Genomic DNA, 16,461 nt, shown 5'->3' with positions numbered 1-16,461 from the left:
TGGAAACCAAAACTGCACGCAGTATTCCAGGTGTGGCCTCACCAATACCATATATAGCTGTAGCAAGACGTCCCTGCTTTTATATAGTCTAAGGATAAGGGGTAAGTCATTAAGGACTGAGATGAGGAGAAACGTCTTCACTCAGAGAGTTGCTAACCTGTGGAATTCTCTACCTCAGAGAGTTGTTGATGCTAGTTCATTAGCTATATTCAAGAGGGAGTTAGATATGGCCCTTACGGCTAAAGGGATCAAGGGGTATGGAGAGAAAGCAGGAAAGGGATACTGAAGTGAATGATCAGCCATGATCTTATTGAATGGTGGTGCAGGCTTGAAGAGCCGAATGGCCTACTCCTGCACCTATTTTCTATGTTTCTATGTTTTTATACTTCATCCCCTTTGCAATAAAGGCCAAGATACCATTGGCCTTCCTGATCACTTGCTGTACCTGCATACTATCCTTTTGTATTTCATGCACAAGTACCCCCAGGTCTTGCTGTACTGTGGCACTTTGCAATCTTTCTCCATTTAAATAATAACTTGCTCTTTGATTTTTTTTCTGCCAAACTGCATGACCTCACACTTTCCGACATTATACTCCATCTGCCAAATTTTTGCCCACTCACTTAGCCTGTCTATGTCCTTTTGCAGATTTTTTGTGTCCTTCTCACACATTGCTTTTCCTCCCACCTTTGTATTGTCAGCAAACTTGGCTACATTACACTCAGTCCCTTCTTCCAAGTCGTTAATATAGATTGTAAATAGTTGGGGTCTCAGCACTGATCCCTGCGGCACCCCACTAGTTACTGGTTGCCAACCAGAGAATGAATCATTTATCCCGACTCCACATTCTCTGTTAGTTAGCCAATCCTCTATCCATGCTAATATATTGCCCCCAACCCCGTGAACTTTTATCTTGTGCAGTAACCTTTTATGTGGCACCTTGTCAAATGCCTTCTGGAAGTCTAAATACACCACATCCAGTGGTTCCCCTTGATCCATCCTGTTCGTTACATTCTCAATGAACTCCAGCAAATTTGTCAAACATGACTTCCCCTTCATAAATCCATGTTGACTCTGCCTGACCGAATTTTGCTTTACAAATGTCCTGCTACTGCTTCTTTAATAATGGACTCCAACATTTTCCCAAACACAGATGTTAGGTTAACTGGTCTATAGTTTCCTGCTTTTTGTCAGCCTCCTTTTTAAATAGGGGCATTACATTTGCAGTTTTCCAATCAGCTGGGACTCACCTCTGCCCTTACGATGCAGCTCGCGCATATTGTGCACAAGTTTGACCTGCAATGACAAAAAACAAAAAGTTGTTTGTGGCTGTGTAGGTGCTGGTGTGCCACATGTGTGTGCAGTAGGATATTCGCAAGTAATATAACAAAGTATGCATTTCATCCTGCGTGACATCGCACAGTGGATGTGTGAACACTGGGTCTGCGGTATAAGCAATTACTAGTAAGTATTGTAAAAATAAAAGTGTTTGTAATGACAAAATTGATACATATAAATGTTAAAAGTGTAGATTATACGGAAAGGCTGCAATGTTGAAACAAAATGGAAGCTCACAGACTTCCAGCATGTTCTGTTTGTATATTGACTTCTGGCTGGACAGAGCTTAAAGGAACAAAGGTGTTAATTGGAAAGCCATTAATCTAGTCGAGGAGTGGCACCAGCCCACCAGACAGACACATGTATGAGGAGAAGCCAATCAGGAACGGCCCTGGAACCAAGATCCAATCCTGAGGATTCCTGAGAAACAATGGTCTTAAGAGGTATAAAAAGTCAAGCCAAAGATTGATCTCTCTCTTCTCCTTAGCACATGGCAAAAGCAAGACCTCCCTCTACAGACAAAGGAGCAGGCCATGTGCTTTGCCAGAGGGAAGTAAATATACCGTTTTTATTGTAACATCATTGTATCTGTTGTAACTAAGTCGATCCGTAGGATAGCTGATGACTGCTGATAGATGTGCATGTGTGTGTTTAATAAACTGTTCCCAATTGTTTTAAAAGAATCAGTCTTGCTGTTAATTTAATGCCAGAGATTTGGAAATCTTACAAATTGGGGGCTCATCCGGGATGTCGTGAGACAGCTTTTGATTATTCTTTTGAACAATTAGAAATTTCTGGAGTTGCGATTCTAACCTGTGTTGAGAAGTATAAACTATAAATGGTTTAGCGGATCGGGAAAAGTTGCGTCTTAAGGAGCAGTTGTCTCGATAGTTGGAACTGTTTAAGTGGGGACCCACCAGTAGTTAAATTCAAAAGACACCGGATGAAGGGATCGGTCATGAACAAAAAGCCAACAAAAAGAAATGTTGTGATAGTTTATCAGAAGTTATCCAAAAAGGTACCCATAAAGGATATAGAAGAGTTACAGGCACAGGCACCATACTTCCGTAAGGGCCAACATGCGTCCTTTGGGGAGCTCATGGCATTTATCCAGGAAAAAGTAGACCAAGGAGAGCTAAGGCCAAAACAGGCAAACGGTCTCTTGGTATTCAGCACATTTTATTGTGCCCAGAGAGATGAGGAATTAATGACGCAGGACGCCAAAGTGATACAGAATTTAAAAGAATTGCAAGTAAAAAGATTCAACTAAAAGAAAAAGAGATTCATCAAGTTATAAAACAACAAAAGGAAGAAGGCCTCCAACTTGTGAAGCAGTTAAAAGAGGGCGAATATAGCATTTAAGACAAGAAATTGGTCAACTAAACCACAGTATTGGGCAATTAGAAAGAGGGGTCGAACAGGCAGCTTCGTTGCTGCAACAACAAAGCCTCTCAAATTTAAATGCCACACCAGTCTTCATTGAAGCAAATGAAAACAAATTAAGAGTTAAAAAAATATAAATTGGAAAACTTGGGGCTCCAGCAAGAGATCGAAGATGCTAGGGGTGCATTAAGGGAAGTAATTAAGGAGCCACATAGGGAGACAGTGCCAACTCCAAGTGCCAACAAGAAATAGTGAGGCTAAAAAGTAAGTTAGGGGAGCAACAGGCCCTGATATCCGCAGTAACACGGGGAGCCATAACAGAGACAGCAGAAGGGGACAAGGGGGAGACAGATTGGGAAGAGGAAAGCATTCAGTATAATCCCCAGAGTGGTGATGTAGGATGGGATACCTTGGAGACACAAGAGCCAATCGTAGCCATAGTAACCACTTCTTTTCGACGTAATACACATAGTCACATCACCAGTAACCATACTGACTCACGGCCCATATCTGGTGCTGATGACACGGCGTGTAGCCACGAGTTGGGGCCCATTAATGATGAGGACAACCCACTGGAAGTTAATAGGAGGTGGGCAAATTTCAGGAGGGGTCACCCCGAGTTGGAAGAGAGAGACTTAACACGAGTCCTCCTCTTGGCCTGTTCCACTTCCCTAAAAGATAATCTGCCAGACGCAGTCCTCCAGCCTGGCGCAGTGGCCGATGCACTCATGACCAAGATCCTAAACCATTTAGGGATCCAAAACTTGAACTTAGTGGCTCTGCTTAATCAGACCAAGCAGCGCCCAGAAGAGACCCCTAGAGCCTTCAGTAATTGTCTGTACAATATCTATCAACGTACCCAGAACCAGGCACCCTCAAATGCTATAGTAGGAAAGAATCAGGAACAATTTAAATTAATGTTCCTGACCCAACTCCATCCTTTAGTTAAAACCACCCTGGGTATAGCCATGAGGCCCACCAATCACTGGACAGATACAGTGCTCAAATAGCCTGGGAGATGGTAAAAAAACAGTTAAAGGTGAAGTCACCACCCACTGCAAATAAATCAATGTCAACGAAGGAGGATCTCGAAACTACCCCTTTAAGGGACAGTGCTTTAATTGTAAGAAGGAAGGTCAGGTAGCAAAAGCCTGCAGCACCCAGACCAGCGCTGAACCGAAGGACAAACCCAAACCCTCTGGGATGGAACAACAATTTGCTCAGTTAGTAATCCTTCTAAAGGATGAATCCAAGCCCTCTGCACGATTGCACCAGTTGATAACCCTCATACAAACCCAACTTGCCACGGGGAGGATACAAAATCATTTACCGGTGCAGACAATCGCAGATGCACACTCATTAGAGAGACCCATTCAAGGATCGACCCTATGAGAGGGTTCGGCCCCCAAAGATTGGTCGGAAGTGGGGTTCTGACGTGATGATAGCGGGAGACCAGTAGCCGTTGTTGTCTTAAAAGGGGGCAGACAACAGATTATGCTTGTCGATACTGGCTCAGCCATTACCATCATCCACACCCCATACCCTGAATGCCATGCGGCGGCGGGCAAGGATTGCATGACCCTTAAAGGGTTTAATGGTGATACAACCATCGCGTATACAGGGAAGGCCACTGAACATCAGTTGGGAGGCCTCACCTGTAAGGTCCCAGCATCTATGCTAATGACCACCCCGTACGGGAATTTTAGGGACTGATGTTTTCGATCAGTTTGGCGCGGTGATCGACTATAATCGGGACTGTGTTTGGATGGGATTGGGAGATAAGGCAGGAGTGATAGAAATTTCAGACGCTCACTCACTTTTTGCTATTAAAAAGCCATCTGAGTATGACCCTCCGGGGAGCGAAAATGAAGCTGTGGCAAAACGAATTCAGGAACACCTAGCGGTGTTTGCCACAAGCAAGCATGACTGTGGAAAAATGGCAGGTGAGTAATCTATTGAAGGACCCCTCACTCATTCACTAAACAGTACCCCATCCCAAGGGAGAGTCACCCTTACATCCGAGACACCATAAAATCCCTAGTCGAGCAAGGTGTTCTTAGGACAGGCACTTTCACGACCAATTCACCCGCATGGCCGGTTAAAAAGCCTGATAGTAGCTGGTGACTGACTATTGATTACAGAAAGTTAAATTCTGTAACGCCAGCCTGCTCACTGGTAGTAAGAGAAACTCCCACCATATTATCTCAAATTCCTGCTGGTTGCAAATACTTCTCGACCCTCGACATCGTCAATGGATTCTGGAGTATCCCTGTTAAAGGGGAAGACCAGTACAAATTTGCGTTCACATTTGAGGACCAGAGCTACACCTGTACATGCTTGCCTCAGGGGTTCCACAATGCCCCCGCGATATTCCACAAAAGAATGACTGCAATTTATAAAGACTTTTCCCGCCCTACCTGCTTGCTGCAGTATGTAGACAACCTACTGCTGGCAACCGACAGCATGGAGGAGCATCTGTCCCTTTTGCACAAACTTTTGACATTGTTGGCTCAGGCGGGACTAAAGGTGAATCCCCGTAAGGCTCAATTAGTAAAAGAACGTGTCACCTTTCTAGGAGTGCCCCGACTCTCACAAGGTGGAGATAATACAGCAACTATCATTACCCACTTCCAAAACAGCCCTTCTTGGGTTTGGTGGGATACCAAAGGAACTTTATCCCAGGCTTTGCAGTGTGCAAAGCCCCTGTATAATTTAATAAAACTGCAGGGTGATGACATACGCCCGACATAGACTCACACTCAGTCTGTGGCTAAATTAAAAACTGCAGTGATACAGGCCGCATGTCTGATCCCTTCTGATCCCACGCAGCTCTTCCATTTGGAGGTCGGGGCCACAGAGCAAAGCCTCACTGCAGTTCTGTGCCAAACACGAGCTGATTGACTACAGCCCATTGCATATGCATCTTGAATCCTGCAGGAGGCAGAAAAGACATATACCGCATGCGAGCGCCACCTACTGGCCGTCTTCTGGTCGGTCCATTACTTTACCTTTATTACTGGGTTACAGGCTACAATCCTGCACCGCAGACACACACCTCTGAAACTACTGATGAAACCTGGAGATTCGCTAGTTTTCTCGCAGCGGCTCAGCAAATGGACATTGGAATTTATGGAAAGAGACATTGTACCATTTCCAAACCCACCACATTGCTGCCACAATTTCTGATCTATGAAGGGGACCCGCATGAATGTCCGTTACCCCTGATTAACTTTGAGATCCATCCTGTGCAGAAAGAGCCCATACAGGGTGCCCCAGATGTCTGTATCGATGGGTCTTCATATCACATTGAGGGATCCCCTCACACCGGGTATGCTGTGGTATTGCTAGAAAGAACCATCCAGTGAAGATGTAACAGACAGACTTCGCAATATGCAGAAATCGTCGCACCTCTAACTGCTGTGAAGGAAACTTCAGACAGACCTTTGAATATTTGGTCCGATAATGCCTATACTATAAACACCATGCACTCCTTGCCCCTATACCACAAAAATGACTACTGTACGATAAACGGTACGGCCCAGGTCCATGGGACCTGGTTATGCCTGCTCTGGTCATACCTTAAACAACGATCCCGCCCTGCTTCATAGGAAAGGTATCAGCCCATAGAAAAGGGGGTCCACATAGTGAGGGAAATTCCAGAGCAGACAGAGCAGCCAAGGATGCTGCGATTGATGGGGAGATAGAGGATATAATTGTTGAGCCCTGCAAAGCTGTTAGCAAGGCCTCCCCAACAGATCACCTAGATTTAAAATCCTTGCAGCAGCAATACTGGTCATATACTGTTGTAAGCATCTGGCATGAGGAAGGCAGACCCCTTCCTCAACCAATAGCCTGGGCTCCCAACCTTATACTAGCCTCTGCTCCTGACTCAGATGAGCAGTTGCTGATGTTCAAAAGAAAGCCAAACACCTGCCCGATGGTGTGTGTTCCACCAGAGGTGGGTCAGGAACTGCTCTCCCTCTTTCACTCCCACCCCACAGCAGGGCACTATTCGGCTCTGGTAACCTTCTACAAGGCAGCATCCACAGCTTGGTGGCCTTCCATGAGGGAAACAATCAACCAATACGTGGCACGATGCCTACCATGCCTGCAACACAATCCTCCCGCATGCACTAACTGAGCCTTGCTTCAAAGCGCACCCCGACCTCTAGGGCCATGGACTCACCTCCAGATAGACTTCATTGGGCCACTTCCACAAGCGCAAGGCAATTTTCAGCATGCCCTAGTGGTGGTGGATCAATTCACTAAATGGATCGAAGCATTCCCCTGCTGCTTCAACACCGCAATCACAGCTGCCAAAACACTAGTGAATCATGTGTTTTGTAGGTGGGGAGTACCAGTACAAGTGGACAGCGATCAAGGTACCGATAACATTTTTAGCCACCTGCAGAAAATGGTGAGGATAAAACACAAATTACATATTGCTCACCACCCCCAGTCATCCGGAGGGGTCGGTAGGGGGAACAGGACCCTCAAGTTAATGTTAAAAAAACTGTCTGCGGACCACCCCACTCAATGGGCTAACATGCTGCCAATGTGCTTAATGGCAATGAGATCCACACCTCATAGGGCAAGAGGGGGTCTCCCCATATCTCATAACGCCAGGCCAGCTAACACCAACAGGGATGAGTCCCCTGACAATGAAACCATGTAGTTCCAAATGGTTGGAACAAGTGGTAGATCACATCGATCAGATCAATCGATTTATGGCCACCAAATTGGGGAAGTCAAAAAAACAAATTAAAAGGTACTTTGACAAGAAAGTACGTCCCTTTGAATATGAGGTGGGAGACTCAGTAATGATTCCAAATTATGGGAAAAAGAAGTAACCCTTTGAGCCCAGGTGGTGGGGACTGCATACGATTATAGACCGATTGAACCCAATGGTTTATTTGATTCAGTTACTGGGGAAAAAGGGCCTTAAGTACAAGAAGTGGTTTCACATTAATCAGTTAAAAACTGCCAAAGAGTAAATACTGCACTGATCTTGTTTCCCACAGACCATGTTACGGATCCTCACGATTGTCAGGACGACACTGGCCAAGACCGAAGCCGAGGGAAGATGGAGATGCGGGAGCTGCAGCATGACTCATGAACATCATCAATCATCAATGTGCTTTGAGAAGCGACGGTGCACTGAAGATTGTATTATAGTAAATCCCCTACTTGTGGCATACCCCTTACGAGGTGGGGACTGAGTCAGGCCATGCACTTTTCTCTCTCTCTAAGTTTAAAACTCATTATACAGCGGTCATCCACCTCACAGAAACATAAACAGCAGAGCTATCAGAACCTTCTCATGTTTATGATATGTGAGCCCTGAGGAGATAAACCATATGAGGAGTCAATAAGGATACGTCCCCCTCAAGGTTGGGAGTTTGTAAGAATAAAAGTGTTTAGTAATGACAAAATTGATTCTGTGTATGCATAAATGTTAAAAGTGTAGATTATACGGAAAGGCTGCAGTGTTGAAACAAAATGGAAGCTCACAGACTTCCAGCATGTTCTGTTTGTATATTGACTTCTGGCTGGACAGAGCTTAAAGGAACAAAGGTGTTAAGTGGATAGTCATTAATCTAGTCAAGGAGTGGCACTGGCCCGCCAGACAGACACATGTATGAGGAGAAGCCAATCAGGAATGGCCGTGGAACCAAGATCCAATCCTGAGGCTTCTTGAGAAACAATGGCCTTAAGAGGAATAAAAACTCAAGCCAAAGATTGCTCTCTCTCTTCTCCTTAGCACATGGCAAAAGCAGGATCTCCCTCTACAGACAAAGAAGCAGGCCATGTGCTTTGCCAGAGGGAAATAAAGTATATCGTTTTATTGTAACATCATTGTATCTGTTGTAACTAAGTCGATCCGTAGGATAGCTGACAACTGCTGATAGATGTGCATGTGTGTGTTTAATAAACTATTCCAAATTGTTTAAAAAAAATCAGTCTTGCTGTCAATTTAATGCCAAAGACTTAGAAATCTTACAGTGTGAGGCTCAGGCCTGTGACCGTATATGAAGAGTTGAAAGGTGCTGCTAGGTTGGCTCAGGCTGAGTCAGGAGCTACACAGCGAGAGATGCTTGGATGGGCAGGGCATGTCTGGTGAGGCGATAGAGAGGTCTCAGGCTGGCTTCAGCAAGGAGGAACGGGGTCTAGTAGACATAGAGAAGGGCTAGGCACTGCAAAGTCTTTACATTGTGTGAGACAGTGAGGTTCACATGAAGGCATTGGAAGGTGAATGGAAAGGGTACTCACCCTGATGACTCTAGTAAGGTCGTTGAATTCATTGCGACATTGCATTGCTGTTGTGGCCACCCTGTGGCTGAAATGTATTGTGCCACCTCCCTCTACACAGCCTTGTCAGAACCCTTGGCAGCGGCCTTCGCCCCTCTGCAGGCTGGAGGACATTCCAACTACTCTCCATTGCCTCCAGCAAGGCATCAAGGGTGGTGGGCGAGAAGTGGGGAGATAGCTGCCGTCCTCCTTGCTCCTCCATTTTCGCACTCTGAAGACACTGTGGAGTTGGACCTGCTCATGCGCTAACTTACCGTGCCACGCTTTTAAAACTCGGATTTTTCCGGGATCTGAATCGAAGTTCGGCGCATGCGCAATGGGACCGCAAAATTCACCGACCAAACTTTCGTTATCGCCCCCCCCCAGCTCTGCTGTGCAATGGCTGATTTAGCACCCCTGTCAGCTCTTCAGTTGATTCTGGCGAATTTCTGGGCCGGAGGCTCAAACTTTTTCAAGGCACTAAAAGTACCGCTCCATCTGGATTAATGCCGCAACAGAGGCACGACCGAATTTCTCCCCCATAATCTTTCCTCTGCTTGGCTTTTTCTTTTTCTCTTCTTGCCAATTCGAGTGGAGTGTGGCATGATGTAGTGGGAAGGGGAGGAAAGACGGCGAAGGCTGCAAGCCGCATTTTCTGGTGGCAGGTGTGGGAAAAATATGGCCTGTAGCTATCGGTGATTTTTTTCTCATTCCCTTTCCCCAGTATGTTAGTTCTCCCTCACCCCTTCACTGTTATTGCATCTCTTACCCATTCCATTCCCACTACCAACTCTCCTTACTACCACCCCATTGCTCCCATTGCCAATCCATAACCCTTTCCCTTTAGACTACCTATTGAATCTATGTATCCTCCCCTCCCACTCACTTTGTTGTCTCAGCTTCCATTGTGTCGGCCGTGGCTCAGTTGGTAGCACCCTCGCCTCGGAATCAGAAGGTTGTGGCTTTGTCCCACTCCAGGGACTTGAACACAAAAATCTAGGTTGACACTCCAGTGTAGTGTTTAGGGAATGCTGCATTATCGGAGTTGCCTTCTTTCGGATCAGATGAGATGTCTGCTCTCTCGGGTGAACATAAAAGATCACTTGGTACTATTTTGAAGAAGAGCAGTGGAGTTAGTGACTCCAGTGGAGGCCAGTGACTTAGCCAATATTATCCTTCAATGAACGTCACTAAAACAGATTATCTGGTCATCATTACATTGCTGTTTGTGGGAGCTTGCTGTGTGCAAATTGCCTGCCGCGTTTCCTACATTACAACAGTGACTACATTTCAAAAAGTGCTTCATTGGCTGTAAAGTGCTTTGGGTCGTCTGGTGGTCGTGAAAGGCGCTATATAAATTCAAGTCTTTCTTTTCTTTCTTTCACTCCACCCTCCAAGCACTTCCCAATTACCCTCCATACACTTCCTATATGGGTGAGCGGCAAGAATCTAGAACCACGCTCATCTCAAGATCCTACCCACTATCCTGCTGACCCGCTATCATGCCCTGCACTCCTCTTCACTTTGCTTGTCGATACCACTTACCCCTCCACTTACCTCCTCTCTGTTCCACTGTATACTCCCTTTTTTCCATCTCATCGTCCTTACCTAAATATGCTCTCTCCCAGCCAACTAACACTGACTAATCCCCTATGATACCTTCTCATCTCCTATTTCCCCCTGTGCAATGCTATGCCTTCATCTCACTATATACTCCCCCACTCAACCCCTCCACAAGCTTAAAAAATAAGCTTTAAATAATGGTAAAGTATAAAAAACAAATCTAGGTTTAAAAGCATTTCTTGACAATACCCTGGTTTTACCCCAGATGAGACCAACTTGACAAAATCGTGACAAAATCATAGAAACATAGAAAATAGGTGCAGGAGTAGGCCATTCGGCCCTTCGAGCCTACACCACCATTCAATATGATCATGGCTGATCATGCAACTTTGGTACCCCATTCCTGCTTTCTCTCCATACCTCTTGATCCTTTTAGCCGCAAGGGCCACATCTAACTTCCTTTTGAATATATCTAACGAACTGGCCTCAACAACTTTCTGTGGTAGAGAATTCCACAGGTTCACAATTCTCTAAGTGAAGAAGTTTCTCCTCATCTCGGTCCTAAATGGCTTACCCCTTATCCTTAGACTGTGACCCCTGGTTCTGGACTTCCCCAACATTGGGAACATTCTTCCTGCATCTAACCTGTCCAATCCCGTCAGAATTTTATATGTTTCTATGAGATCCCCTCTCATTCTTCTAAATTCCAGTGAAAATAAGCCTAGTTGATCCAATCTCTCCTCATATGTCAGTCCTGTCATCTCGGGAATCAGTCTGGTGAACCTTCGCTGCACTCCCTCAATAGCAAGAATGTCCTTCCTCAGATTAGGAGACCAAAACTGTACACAATATTCAAGGTGTGGCCTCACCAAGGCCCTGTACAACTGCAATAAGACCTCCCAGCTCCTATACTCAAATCCTCTCGCTATGAAGGCCAACATGCCATTTGCCTTCTTCACCGCCTGCTGTACCTGCATGCCAGCTTTCAATGACTGATGTACCATGACACCCAGATCTCGTTGCACCTCCCCTTTTACTAATCTGTCACCATTCAGATAATATTTTGCCTTCCTGTTTTTGCTACCAAAGTGGATAACCTCACATTTATCTACATTATACTACATCTGCCACTCACCTAACCTGTCCAAGTCCCCTGCAACCTCTTAGCATCCTCCTCACAGCTCACAATGCCACCCAGCTTAGTGTCATCTGCAAACTTGGAGATATTACATTCAATTTCTTCATCTAACCATTAATGTATATTGTAAATAGCTGGGGTCCCAGCACTGAACCTTGCGATACCCCACTAGTCACTGCCTGCCATGATACAGGAAGTAAGTTTGTTGTGACAGGTATGTATGCAGACGATGCCAGATGCATGGCATTTAATACATTGCAGACAAATATGCGAGTAAACAGTAATAATGTGGTTACTTTGAACAAAAATGTCAAAACGTAAGTATGATAGGTACCAATAGGGTGAACTGCATCGAGCTGAATGAATATGAGTGGTGGATGAAGTGAGAGAGTAGAATGTGTACAAAAGAGGTTCTGAAAGGGGAGGGATGAGAAGTAATCTGAAACATATATGCCCTGGAAGGGCTAGCAACAGAGACTTCTAGCACCATAGCTAGTAGAGCAGTTGCAAGTCATAAAATACGAGATTAATCACATCTGACCCTACTATTTAGAGTCTCTGTAGGAGTGGCATCCAAGTTCTTGAATGTAATCCCAAACGGTTTGCATAGAATGAACTATTTTCTCCAGGAGAAAGATCTCCCTTATGTTCTACAGCGAAAAACCAAGTAAAGTTTGTTCTTTCCAATACATAAACTTGAATGTTTTGTTATGCTGATTAGTACAGTATAGTAAAATCCTGAGGATTACCCTGAGGAAAACTGTAAAATTAAATCTCATTTAAGGTTAAAAAATAAACCTCTGGTTAATGCATCCCAGGCTGTTGAGCGAAGTAAAAGAGGAAATACCAGAGACCTTGACCATTTTCCAGTCCTCTTTGGATTTGGGCATGGTACCCTTGTTTAAGAAGGGAGAAAGGGATAGGCAGAGTAATTACAGGCCTGTCAGCCTAACCTCAGTGGTGGGAGGTGTCTACTGTATATGGTCCACGTCTCTGAACCATACAGGAGGGCGGGTATCACTACAGCCCTGTAGACCATGAGCTTGGTGGCAGATTTGGGGGCCTGATCTTCGAACACTCTCTTCCTCAGGCAGCCGAAGGCTGCGCTGGCGCACTGGAGGAGGTGGGGATGTCTCCGCAAGATCCTGCAAATCCCCTGAGAGGACAGATGCACCAACGTTAGCATCCTCATCAGGCCAACATCCCCAGCATCGAAGCTTGACCAGTTCCGTTGGGCGGGCCACATTGTTCGCATGCCTGACACCAGATTCCCAAAGCAAGCGGTCTACTCAGAACTCCTACAGGGCAAGCGAGCCCAAGGTGGGCAGAGGAAACGTTTCAAGGACACCCTCAAAGCCTCCTTGATAAAATGCAACATCCCCACCGACACCTGGGAGTCCCTGTCAAAGACCGCCTTAAGTGGTGGAAGAGCATTTGGGAGGGCGCTGACCACCTCGAGTCTTGTTGCCGAGAGCATACAGAAAGCAAGCGCAGGCAGCGGAAGGAGCGTACGACAAACCAGTCCTACCCACCCTTTCCTTCAACGACTGTCTGTCCCACCTGTGACAGAGACTGTAATTCCCGTATTGGACTGTTCAGTCACCTGAGAACTCACTTTTAGAGTGGAAGCAAGTCTTCATCGATTTCAAGGGACTGCCTATGATGATGAGTGGTGGAAAATTATTGGAAAAAATCCTGAAAGACTGGATAAATCTACATTTAGAAACAAGGATTAATTAGGGACAGTCAGCACGGATTTGTTAAGGGAAGATTGTGTTTGACTAACTTGATTGAATTTTTCAAGGAGGTAACCAAATGGGTCGATGAGGGTAGTACGTATGATGTAGTGCATATGGACTTTAGCAAAGCGTTTGATAAGGTTCCACATGGTAGACTGGTCACGAAGGTTAAAGTCCATGGGATCCAGGGCAAAGTGGCAAGTTGGATCCAAAATTGACTTAGAGGTAGGAAGCAAAGGGTAATGGTTGATGGATGTTTTTGGGACTGGAAGGATGTTTCCAGTGGAGATCCGCAGGGCTCGGTATTGGGCCCCTTGCTTTTTGTGGTATACATCAATTATCTAGATTTGAATATAGGGGGTATGATTAAGAAGTTTGCAGATGACACTAAAATTGGCTGTGTGGTTGATAATGCAGAGGAAAGTCATGGACTGCAGGAGGATATCAATCTACTGGTCAGGTGGGCAGAACAGTGGCAAATGGAATTTAATTCTGAGAAGTGTGAGGTAATGCAGTTGGTGGGGGGGGGGCTAATAAGGAAAGGGTATACACAAACGGTAGGCCACTTAGAAGTGTAGGTGAACAAAGGGACCTTGGAGTGCTTGTCCACAGATCCCTGAAAGTAGGCCAGGTGGATAAGGTGGTTAAGAAGGCATACGGAATGCTTGCCTTTATTGGCCGAGGCATAGAATACAAGGGCAAGGAGGTTATGCTTAAATTGTGTAATACTCTGGTTAGGCCACAGCTGGAATACTGCGTGCAGTTCTGGTTGCCGTATTATAGGAAGGACGTGATTGCACTGGAGAGGGTGCAGAGGAGATTTACTCGGATGCTGCCTGGAATGGAGAATCTTAGCTATGGGGACAGATTGGATAGGCTGGGTTTGTTCTCATTGGAACAGAGGAGGCTGACAGGAGCCCTCATTGAGGTGTATAAAATGTTGAGGGGCCTGGATATAGTGGATAGCAAGGGCCTATTTCCCTTGGTGGAAGGGTCAATTACGAGGGTGCATAGTTTTAAGGTGGTTGGTGGAAGGTTCAAAGAGGTTGAAAGTTGGCATGCAGGTGGCGGTGAAGAAGGCAAATGGCATGTTGGCCTTCATAGCTAGGGGATTTGAGTAAAGGAGCAGGGAGGTCTTACTGTAGTTGTACAGGGCCTTGGTGAGGCCTCACCTGGAATATTGTGTTCAATTTTGGTCTCCTAATCTGAGGAAGGACGTTCTTGCTATTGAGGGAGTGCAGCGAAGGTTCACCAGACTGATTCCCGGGATGGCAGAACTGACATATGAGGAAAAATATGGATCGACTGGGCCTGTATTCACTGGAGTTTAGAAGAATGAGAGGGTATCTCATAGAAGCATAAAATTCTGACGGGATTGGACAGGTTAGAGGCAGGAAGAATGTTCCCGATACTGGGGAAGTCCAGAACCAGGGGTCATAATCTAGGGATAAGGGGTAAGCCAGTTAGGACTGAGATGAGGAGGCACTTCTTCATCAGAGAGTTGTTTCTCTACCGCAGAAAGTTGTTGAGGCCAGTTCATTAGATATATTCAAGAGAGAGTTAGATATGGCCCTTACGGCTAAAGGGATCAAGGGGTACGGAGAGAAAACAGAAAAGGGTTATTGAGGTGAATGATCAGCCGTGATCTTATTGAATGGTGGTGCAGCCTCGAAGGGCCGAATGGCCTACTTCTGCACCTATTTTCTATATTTCACGCAGAGGGTTGTGGACGTCTGGAACTCACTGCCTGGAAGTGTGGTGGACGCAGAAACCCTCACCACATTTAAAAGGTGCTTGGATGGGCACTTGAAATGGCGTAACCTGCAGGTTTACAGACCCAGAGCCTGTAAGTGGGACTAGACTGGATAAACTCTTGTTGGTTGGCGCAGATACAATGGTAAGTACTGCAGGGAATCGAATACAGCCAGAGTGACCTCCTGGACTAGTTTTGATTGCCTGGATGGGCCAGAGAGGAATTTTCCCAGATTTTTTTCCCCCAATTGGCCTGGGTTTTTATCTGTTTTTTTATCTCTCCCAGGAGATCGCATGACTCCGGTTGGGGTGGAGTGTAGAATGCTTCAGTGCAAGGGGCGGCACAGTTGTGTGGGGCAGACTAGTGCTCTTTATCTTTTCGCCATTGTTCATTGTACCCTTCAGGGCTGCTGACTGAGGGCCGCGTGACTCTTTGTCAGCCCGCACGGACACGATGGCCCGAAATGGCCTCCCTTCTGCGCTGTAGATTTCTATATTTCTAATGAAAATTGATCTCAAGAGGGCTTCCTTATAGTCATGTCAGTGACCTTTCCTCAACTGAATCCTGAGGAGCATAACAAACCATGCAAGAAATGTTATATTTGGAGCAGAATATGTGGATCAGGACTTTTACTGTAATGAGAATACTGTATTGTAATTGTATCCTTGGAGCAGATCCATATTTTGGACTCTGCTATATCACTGCAGTCAGAAAAATAACAGATGGCTAACTTTCTGTTCAAAGTAAGTACAGATGAGGGAGGCTATTTTAGCTCATTCATCCAGTAAATAAAATGTACAGGTCCCCTAGCCATTAGGTCAGCTAACTGGATTGTGAATGAATGTAAAGTTTTTGCCTCCACCACGCTATCCAGAAACTCCTGTGAAATTTTCATTTTGGTCCAAAATTGATCTTTCATAACTTTTAGCCTGTGCCTCTACTGTGTTGGTTTATGATGAAGCACTCCTCTGCATTTATCTTGCCTATATTATTTAATATCTAAAGTAAATACGTAAGACATAAGTTTTTGTTTGTATTTTATATAGCATAAGTTAAATAAAGTTTAAAAGGGATATAACGGCAGAACAGATGCGATTCGTGTTGTTTGAATCTCACTGGTTGTGGGGGCTCCTGGATGGTTTGAACAGCCAGGTAATACACACTTACAGGAAATGTGTCCCGCTGCCTTTGCTCTAGCTCAAAGTTACTCAGCTTGACGAACAGCAGGAATTGCTGGGTCACGTTTGGGAAGTGGAAGA

At 45.5% G+C, this 16,461-nt stretch overlaps 1 protein-coding gene across 3 annotated transcripts in view; it reads right to left on the bottom strand.

Moving 5' to 3' along the window:
• The window catches only part of cep57l1 (centrosomal protein 57, like 1), a 245,591-nt gene that overhangs the window by 137,640 nt on the left and 91,490 nt on the right, over nucleotides 1–16,461 (bottom strand). For 2 of the 3 annotated variants that reach the window (XM_070885656.1, XM_070885655.1), the window contains exon 2: nucleotides 1,251–1,296. The exons of the other annotated variant lie outside the window; for it this stretch is intronic. In XM_070885656.1, the coding sequence (XP_070741757.1) occupies nucleotides 1,251–1,296 (46 nt within the window). The remainder of the gene's footprint in view (nucleotides 1–1,250; nucleotides 1,297–16,461) is intronic. 3 annotated transcript variants of the gene reach the window in all.

The sequence above is a fragment of the Pristiophorus japonicus genome, chromosome 7 (assembly GCF_044704955.1).
Source record: "Pristiophorus japonicus isolate sPriJap1 chromosome 7, sPriJap1.hap1, whole genome shotgun sequence".
In the NCBI taxonomy this organism is placed as follows: Eukaryota; Metazoa; Chordata; class Chondrichthyes; family Pristiophoridae; genus Pristiophorus; species Pristiophorus japonicus.
This window is presented reverse-complemented; position numbering and strand designations above follow the sequence as displayed.